The following is a 10253-nucleotide window of genomic DNA, read 5'->3' as shown; positions in this document are numbered from 1 at the left end:
GCGAGTGATACAGCCATACTCAAGAGTTAGTCCTATTCACTTTAGCATGGCAGCACGGTGGCTCAGTGGTTAGCACTACAGCCTCGCAGCGCTGGACGACAAGGAAAACATCTGAAAATAATTTGTATGCGGTAGTGTTTGCGTGGGGGATTCTTCTCACACTCCATACATACTGGTGGGGAATCTAGATTGTAAGCTTCAATGGGGACAGCGAGGATGATGTCTGCAAAGTGATACAGAATATGTTGGCGCTAGATCAGTAAGTATAATAAATACTTCTTTGCCTGCTACAAACTGAAACCCCGAAAAACAAACGATGCACAAAGTTTGATTTAGAACAATGTTTTAATTTAAAAACCTTACTGGTAGACAGAACAATACAAAATATTTGATGTTTCCATACTTAAAAACATAAAAATACATAGTCACCCATCACAAAAAAAACTAAGTAAACAAAAGCTAAAAAAAATTATTTAAAGGGTTGGTCCCCACTACAAGACTAGCGGCCCCAGGATGCTGAAATAAAGCCTCAATACATCCCTCCCGAAGCAGCCATGTTCTGAGCCGTGTGTCCCCCGCTGGTTTCATGATAAAGCTGTGTCATACGACTGACGTACACAGTAGGTGGCCACTGATTGCCTGCAGCGCTCACAGCTTTGTCTGAGCAGAACAGACTTTTTAGCAGCCGATCAGCTCCCGCCTATTGACTTCAGCCGTCATTTGACATCACTTAGGTGATGAGACCGGCGGGGGACACAGGGCTAAGAACAGAGCTGGTCCAGGAGGTCAGTATAAAAGGCACCATAGGGCCACTGATAATACAACCACTTAATTCAGTAAGTAATATGGTTACAACCCCATGTGATAGTTTATAGGTGTGAATACTTTTCTGCCCAATGATGACAGAAGTATTCTAGGAGTGATACCTTTATTGGCTAACCAGAAAATAATATGTTTGCAAACTTTCAGACCACAGTGGCTCCTTCTTCAGGCAAGATTACCTTGCCTTCTTGCCTGAAGAAGGAGCCACTGTGCTTTGAAAGCTTGCAAACATATTATCACTCCTAGAATACTTCTGTCATCATTGGGCAGAAAAGTATTCACATCGATTTTTCTGGCTAACACGGTACCACAACACAATTTGTTATTGTACATCATAGTTTATAGGTAGAACACATCATTTACACCTCGACACTTGGATATCGTGATACGTGTCACTGAGGACACTGGCTTACTACTACTGTCACAATAATGCCTCAAAATCTTCCCTCCCGACGCTATAATTCTACACTTACCAGAAAACGTTTACATTCTTGTGTGCAAATATGATATATATATATATATATATATATATATATATATATATATATATATATACACACACACACATATATATATATATATATATATATATATATATATATATATATATATATATATAGTAGGTGTTGTATCTGTTACTGCAAATTTATAATGTTTCTGACATCGACATCGGAAGATTATGTAATGGAAACTGTAAAGGGCTCACAGTGAAAATGGCAAGTATCGGTAATTAAAATACTCGCTTAATATGGATTCAGCCTGATCCCCATATGATAAGATTATATATATTTTTTCCATTTTAAAGGCAATTGGCCTGCACCGTATGGTGTTTGTGCCCTTAGTGTCAGGGCTAGGACTCGCTAAAACTTGTGATCGTCTCTATTTTTGAGCATATTTTCTTAGGGCTCTGAATTGTGCGGTTCCACTTTTGTTCTTATAAATTTAATGGAGTTTCCCCTTTCAGAAACGTTTTTTCCTATCCGCTTCATTAGCAGAAAAAAAAAAGAACAAATTTTGCTTTAGTCACCCCCCCCCAGGTTCAACGCTGGATCTCCGTAGCTGCTCTTGGTGGTAATATGGCAGACATAGTTTCCATAATGTAGGCTATATTTCCCGTGATTATTTCTATATTTCCCGTGATGTCACGTACTTTGCAGAGGGGCAGGGTCTCACATCATTCTTGCTTCTAGGATATTGTAATCCTGGTGGGTGTGGACCACGGGCCGGGCATTGCCAGGAGGGGCAGAACTAAGTATTTTCCGGCTATTCACGAGAGCCTCTGGTGGTGAGGATAGGCTTTGCCACCGGTAGTCACCAGGTACCACTCCAGAACAGTCCCCGGTTCGGCAGCAGCTGACTGGAGGGTCAGAGGCACAGGTACAAGGGGCAAAACAGAAGTATAGTCAAAAGGTCTGAGGTCGGGGAAGGCAGCACAGGATCAGTTTAAGTAGTCGACGGCAGGATCAGTGAGGTTAGATAGGACATGTAAACAAGCCGGGTCGTTAACGGAAAACGGAATATGGACAAATGCATAGATGGGTGCTATCAGGATAGGAACTAACGTTTGAGCAAGAAGTGGTAGGAGGAGCTGTCTAAAAAAGGCCCTGCTAGCAAGGGATTGGCCGAGGAAGCTAATCTCTACAGGACCCAGCAGGGTTAAGTTCCTGCATAGACCGGCCATGCCCCTTAAGGCTATATGAAGGCCATATGTAGATGCTGCAGAAGCAGACTCAGCGGGACGACCTGAACGTGGGCAGAAACCAAACAGTGAGTAGAGGCGTGCTGAGGAGGGATGCAGGTTACCGCCGTGACAGATATCACTAGCTGTGTGGGCCGACATACAGAGGCACAGGGAGAGTGGCGCTAGAAGGTCAGGAGAGGGGTCCGAGAGATGCCAGGAAGGATTTGATTGGTGGCGATGTCATCCTGTAGTTCACAGGAAGTCAGAGACTGACATCCTGTCTCCACATGAGTGCATGTAGTGGGCTGGTAGTCACAGTACTAAGCGCTTCACATTTATTACAGGACATCCATGTACGACTAAGGCAGTAACCATTTATATTACTCATTATGTACAATACGAAGAAATGCCGAGACTCCACGGAGAACCATATTATACATACATATACATATAAATATATATATATATATATATATATATATATAAAAAGATTATATTTCTCTTTCCTTGGTGATCTGTCAGTTACTCACAGGACAAAAGTCGGGTATTATCTAGTCTGATAAACCCAGTAATGCAGATTTATACTGGGCATACTATGACTATTGTCTATAGTGCTTCTAATTTCAACATGGAGCCATACCAGAAAAAGCTGCCTGTGAATATTAGCAGATGGATAGGTCATTTACAGTATATGTCAGTCATCCATTCATGGCGGAGAATGATACAGCAAGTGAGCCGCCTCTTCATGGACAAGCCCTTGCATGGGAGCGCTGTCATTGTTCTCACCGAGGGTCTGGCACATGGATGGCCCCCGTCAGACTGATAGGGGTTCCCCAATGATGTCTATATGCTCTAGTAAGGCCTAAAGACAAAGACTGGCCTGATAGGGAAACCCCTTCAATGTCTAAGCTTCCTATTAGCACTATACAAAAGAGGCGAGAATTCTAGCTCTGATCTATGTACACAAGGAGCGACGTCATCCGCAGCTAAAGAGACTCAACTTGTCCCAAATTCACCATAAAACAGAAAAGTGAAAAGTTCTCCCAAGTCGGTAAAAAAAAAAAGTCCTTTCTGGGATTTTTCTTACCGTACAGATATTAAAACAAAATGTAAAAGGCACCGGTGAGATAATCAGAAAGTTATTGTATATTTAGCGGCTCAATGTGTATTGGTCACATGACTGTTCCGAATGGAGTATGGCGTCCAGATGGTGATCTGTATGGCGGCTATACAGAGAGGAATGATGCACGTCAGGTAGAACATGGCGTCATGGAGGCCTAGAAATAAACTGAATATTAAAGTTAATTTTATTAATGGCCAGAATAAATGATCCAAAATCATTTCACACCAGCAGCAGGGAATAATTTATATTATACACATAGGGTGGGTATGTATCTCTCTCTCTCTCTCTCTATATATATATATATATATAAAATTTCTGCTGGTGTGAAATATATGTACACACCAATATATGTACACTACACATTCATACATATGCACACATATAAAGTTATTTGCTGCTATAGAAAAAGCTAGGCCTTCTACCATCTCACCAGTGGATGGCGCCAAATGGCCTTTTTAGTGATGGATCTTCACAGCAGTCATAAAGCAAATATTACATATGCCCCAATGAAGCCTTTGATCATATATATTTATTTTCGGAGATGACCAGAATTAATGAATATAAATTAAATAAGGGAGCTATGACTGCAAGACAAAAAACCCCCAACGTATTCTTCTTCATTTCAGCATGCTGTTACTATGCGATCTAATAACTTCCCCGGGAATGCATGTGTGTAGGAGGGGCGTTACAGTGGCTAGCTAATATAGGGCAGCGTAGAGACATATCACCGGGGTGCGACTCACCTGGGATCTGGCTGATCCACTTTGTTGGTCAGGTTTTCATATCCATACTGATTGAGAATAGTAACGACCAACATAGGTGCCAGGGACTGGGCAGGTTTTGTGAAGAGGGCATTTGTCCCAAAAACCATTGATGACAGTGGAGACCTAACGAAAAAAGAATATTCATTTATCTTGATGCAAGAACATTTTGTTAAAGCTAGTGGCAAATGTTGCTTTTCAAGGTTTAAATGAAATTATAGCTGCTGTGCAGGATTAGAAAAACATGAGTGCTTCCTTTCAGAAACAGCGCCACCCCTGACCATGGGTTGTGTGTGGTATTGCAACTCCGCTCTATAGAAGTGAATGGAGCCACAAATAACCCATGACCGCCGGCACAGTTTCTATAAGAAGGCAGCCATGTTTATTATAATCCTTGACATCCACTAAGTGCCTGGAACAAAACCAATAAAACATAAGCAGAACATTTGTAAAAGGGCTTGGCTTAGGAAGATCACCAGCGATACACAGGATAGGTAATAAATGTACGATCGCTGGGGGTCCTGCAGCCGATACACCTACTGATCACAAGAAAAGCTTCCCCTTAGAGGAGGTCACACGTGCACTGACACTCCATTCATCCTACTGTATATGTCCCCCATCCTGGTATACATATCCCTTACCTGGTATACACGTCCCCCATCCTGGGAACATCCTGGTATATACAGTGCCTACAAGTAGTATTCAACCCCCTGCAGATTTAGCAGGTTTACACATTTGGAATTAGCTTGGCATTGTGACATTTGGATTGTAGATCAGCCTGGAAGTGTGAAATGCACTGCAGCAAAAAAGAATGTTATTTCTTTATTTTTTTTTTTAAATTGTGAAAAATCTTTTCAGAGGGTCATTTATTATTCAACCCACCAGAATTCTGTTTGGTTCCCCTAAAGTATTAAGAAGTAGTTCAGGCACAAAGAACAGTGAGCTTCACATGTTTGGATTAATTATCTCTTTTTCCAGCCTTTTCTGACTATTTAAGACCCTCCCCAAACTTGTGAACAGCACTCATACATGGTCAACATGGGAAAGACAAAGGAGCATTCCAAGGCCACCAGAGACAAGATCGTGGAGGGTCACAAGGCTGGCAAGGGGTACAAAACCCTTTCCAAGGAGTTGGGCCTACCTGTCTCCACTGTTGGGAGCATCATCCGGAAGTGGAAGGCTTATGGAACTACTGTTAGCCTTCCACGGCCTGGACAGCCTTTGAAAGTTTCCTCCCGTGCCGAGGCCAGGCTTGTCCGAAGAGTCAAGGCTAACCCAAGGACAACAAGGAAGGAGCTCCGGGAAGATCTCATGGCAGTGGAGACATTGGTTTCAGTCAATACCATAAGTAACGTACTCCACCGCAATGGTCTCCGTTCCAGACGAGCCCGTAAGGTACCTTTACTTTCAAAGCGTCATGTCAAGGCTCGTCTACAGTTTGCTCATGATCACTTGGAGGACTCTGAGACTGACTGGTTCAAGGTTCTCTGGTCTGATGAGACCAAGATCGAGATCTTTGGTGCCAACCACACACGTGACGTTTGGAGACTGGATGGCACTGCATACGACCCCAAGAATACCATCCCTACAGTCAAGCATGGTGGTGGCAGCATCATGCTGTGGGGCTGTTTCTCAGCCAAGGAGCCTGGCCATCTGGTCCGCATCCATGGGAAGATGGATAGCACGGCCTACCTGGAGATTTTGGCCAAGAACCTCCGCTCCTCCATCAAGGATCTTAAGATGGGTCGTCATTTCATCTTCCAACAAGACAACGACCCAAAGCACACAGCCAAGAAAACCAAGGCCTGGTTCAAGAGGCAAAAAATCAAGGTGTTGCAGTGGCCTAGTCAGTCTCCTGACCTTAACCCAATTGAAAACTTGTGGAAGGAGCTCAAGATTAAAGTCCACATGAGACACCCAAAGAACCTAGACAACTTGGAGAAGATCTGCATGGAGGAGTGGGCCAAGATAACTCCAGAGACCTGTGCTGGCCTGATCAGGTCTTATAAAAGATGATTATTAGCTGTAATTGCAAACAAAGGTTATTCCACAAAATATTAAACCTAGGGGTTGAATAAAAATTGACCCACACTTTTATGTTTAAAATTTATAAAAATTTAACTGAGCAACAAAACTTTTTGGTTTGTAAGATTTATGCATCTGTTACTAAATCCTGCTCTTGTTTGAAGTTTGAAGGCTCTAACTTATTTGCATCTTATTAAACCTGCTAAATCTGCAGGGGGTTGAATACTACTTGTAGGCATTGTATATTCCCCATTATGGTATATATGTCCCTTATCCTGGGTCTCATTCTGGTATTTATATCCCAATCCTGGCAACATGTCCCTTATCCTGGCAACATGTCCCTTATCCTGAGCCCCATCCTGGCAACATGTCCCTTATCCTTATGGGCAGCACGGTGGCGCAGTGGTTAGCACTGCAGACTTGCAGCGCTGGGGTCCTGGGTTCTAATCCCACCCAGGACAACATCTGCAAAGAGTTTGTATGTTCTCTCCGTGTTTGTGTGGGTTTCCTCCGGGCACTCCGGTTTCCTCCCACATTCCAAAGACATACTGATCGGGATTCTAGATTGTGAGCCCCATCGGGGACAGTGATGATAATGTGTGCAAAACTGTAAAGCGCTGCGGAATATGTTAGCGCTATATAAAAATAAAAGATTATCCTGGCAATATGTCCCTTATGCTGGGCCCCATCCTGGGCTCCATCCTGGTAAGTTGTTCCTTATTCTGGGCCCCATCCTGGTATATATATATCCCATCCTGGGATGTCCCTTATGCTGGGCCCCATCCTGGGCTCCATCCTGGTAAGTTGTTCCTTATTCTGGGCCCCATCCTGGGATATATATATCCCATCCTGGTACATATGTCCCTTATCCTGGGCCACCCCCTGGTATATATGTCCCCCATTCTGCGGCTGTTATTTAATGCACAGAAAAAAGAAATTATACTTCCTCCTCTGCCCTCTTCTGAAAACGTCAGCTGACTTCAGTGTGCAGTGACAGGAGACCATGATGTCACTGCCATGCGCCACCAGTCAAGTGCACGACAACGTCAAACTGCTGGCCTCTGATTGGCCAACAGTGTGTATTGCAGCGCACAGACCTGACAAGTCTCTGCGGCGTAATACACGAGTTCAATATGTGTCCGAGAACGCACATCCAGTTGAAGTTTGAGCTGGCGTCGACGGACCCCTCAACCGGACGGGCCTGGTCACAACCGTAATCGTTACTTCCTTGTCTGTCACTCTTATCTAGCTTCTTCTGAGCCAAGTCAATTTGATTCATTACAGTCACAGCTAAGAAACAAGGCTCAGTTTTTATTCACATTTGAACTATGAAAATTTGCAAATTTGGCCCCTTGACGCTCCACACGATTACATCGCAGATGAAGAATAACAAAACAGGTCTTGGAGGAAAGATGGGGAGTGCTGCTACTAGAATTCTCCACATACTTTATAGAATTCTTACAAGAAGGACGGAATTTAGGGAGCAGAGCAGAACATTGTAGAACACCCATCTCCGTGCGTCTTGTTGCCAAAAAAGCATTGTCTGCAAAATTTCCTATATGTCATGTGACTCCCCTTATACTAAATGCCCCTATTTTGCCAAAAGAGGTGGTTCCTGAGCAAGAGATCAGTACCTAGAGCAGGTGTTTGGCACCGGCCGAGATAACGGGGTCGGGTTCTCTTGTGGCAGCTCACATGCATGAAGGAGAAGATGCCCCAATACTGTCACATTCCGGTCTCCAAGGCCAACATTGAAGGGATGTGTAGTACGTTGGGCAAAACAATAGTGAAGTAAATGTTTCTTACATAATAAAGCTTATAGAATTTATTTAAAAAGGACATTAAAGGGGCGATTCAGTCAATAAAATAAGGCTTTGTTAACATGTCAGGTTTTCATCTGTAATTGATGAATTACGGTAACTAATTTTGACAGCATATTATAGATGTGTTCCCATTTTTTTTTTTTTTGTGCCGGTTGCCAGACTTATTGATAAACCATGTAAGTCTCATATAGCCTTTTTATAATGGTCTGGTCTAAAAACTTCAAGATAATATTAGATCAGACCTGGGCAAGATGCGGCCCGCGGGCCGCATCCGGCCCGCCTGACGGTTGTAAACGGCCCGCCGCCCCAGGCACCGCACGGCTCCCCTTCCCTTGCCGCCCGCCGCCCCAGGCACCGCTCGGCTCCCCTTCCCTTGCCGCCCGCCGCCCCAGGCACCGCTCGGCTCCCCTTCCCTTGCCGCCCGCCGCCCCAGGCACCGCTCGGCTCCCCTTCCCTTCAGCCACGCCTGCGCCTGTGCGCCCTGCATTCAAACTCCTGTCCGCTGAGAGGCGCTGACCGCCGCTGGCACTTCCGCATCAGGGAAGCGCCAGCAGCAGGTGACGTCCCTCAGCGTGACACATGCTGCTGCTCTGCTCCGTTGCGCCGGTGTTCTGTGTGGCACTGCAGCGCTGTACTGAGGTCACTTGTGGAGTCGGACGGTGCCGGTGGTCGGTGGTAAGGGCTCTGGGTTATCTGCTCCTCAGTACTTGCGCACTGGGTCATCTGCTCCGCTGTACTTGGGCTCTGGGTTATCTGCTCCTCAGTACTTGTGCTCTGGGTTATCTGCTCCTCTGTACTTGTGCTCTGGGTTATCTGCTCCTCTGTACTTGTGCTCTGGGTTATCTGCTCCTCTGTACTTGTGCTCTGGGTTATCTGCTCCTCTGTACTTGTGCTCTGGGTTATCTGCTCCTCTGTACTTGTGCTCTGGGTTATCTGCTCCTCTGTACTTGTGCTCTGGGTTATCTGCTCCTCTGTACTTGTGCTCTGAGTTATCTGCTCCTCTGTACTTGTGCTCTGGGTTATCTGCTCCTCTGTACTTGTGCTCTGGGTTATCTGCTCCTCTGTACTTGTGCTCTGGGTTATCTGCTCCTCTGTACTTGTGCTCTGGGTTATCTGCTCCTCTGTACTTGTGCTCTGAGTTATCTGCTCCTCTGTACTTGTGCTCTGAGTTATCTGCTCCTCTGTACTTGTGCTCTGGGTTATCTGCTCCTCTGTACTTGTGCTCTGAGTTATCTGCTCCTCTGTACTTGTGCTCTGGGTTATTATCTGCTCCTCTATACTTGTGCACTGGGTTATTACCTGCACTAATGAAATCTGGACATTATGGGGGCACTAATGAATGAAATCTGGACGTTATGGGGGCACTAATGAAATCTAGACATTATGGGGGCACTAATGAAATCTGGACATTATGGGGCCTGGATAATCTCTGCATTGTTTAACATACTGTTTGTTCATGAAAATATAGTATATGTATACTACAGTATTGGGTAAAAATTAGTTAATTATATTAGTCCGGCCCTCTAAAACCATCCAAATTTCTCATGCGGCCCCATGGCAAAATTAATTGCCCACCCCTGTATTAGATGGTGGACTCTCGTTTAGGACCCTTATCTATTGTCCAAGTTATGGCTTATACACATGTCCATGAAACTCAGCCCAAGCACAGACTGCAATGCACAGACTGTCCGCTTATCTTCAGACCCAAACTTGACGGCCTCATAGGCATGTTTTGAGCATCTACAAAAGAGTGTTTCTAGCTTTGGAGGACTTATGCTTTGACAGCCTGTTGATTTTAATGATGACCATGTAATACTTTATTTGTCCTGTGGTGGCGCTGTAAGAGAAATTACACTTCCTGATAGGTTTTCACACTGATTGCAGTAGATCGCTGGGAAATCCAGGTGAGGGACACCCCAATATCACTTTCTCATCAGTGGACCCTTCAAGCAAACAACTAAAAAGATACTGTGAGAGAGTATTTTTCGTGCCCTTTAAACTCTGCATGAAAATAGTAA

The 10253-nt window shown here is 44.5% G+C and overlaps 1 protein-coding gene across 1 annotated transcript in view; it reads right to left on the bottom strand.

Moving 5' to 3' along the window:
• Positions 1–326: 326 nt before the first annotated feature.
• Positions 327–10253, bottom strand: part of LOC138645111 (transmembrane protein 180-like) — a 28966-nt gene continuing 19039 nt past the window's right edge. The window contains exons 6-7 of the mRNA XM_069734178.1: positions 4370–4513; positions 327–3791 (exon numbers count right to left, since the gene is read on the bottom strand). Coding sequence (XP_069590279.1) covers positions 3662–3791; positions 4370–4513 — 274 coding nt within the window. The 3' untranslated portion in view covers positions 327–3661. The remainder of the gene's footprint in view (positions 3792–4369; positions 4514–10253) is intronic.

This window comes from Ranitomeya imitator, chromosome 7 (genome assembly GCF_032444005.1).
Source record: "Ranitomeya imitator isolate aRanImi1 chromosome 7, aRanImi1.pri, whole genome shotgun sequence".
In the NCBI taxonomy this organism is placed as follows: Eukaryota; Metazoa; Chordata; class Amphibia; order Anura; family Dendrobatidae; genus Ranitomeya; species Ranitomeya imitator.
The sequence above is the reverse complement of the archived record's forward strand: the minus strand, read 5'-3'. Positions and strand labels throughout refer to the sequence as shown.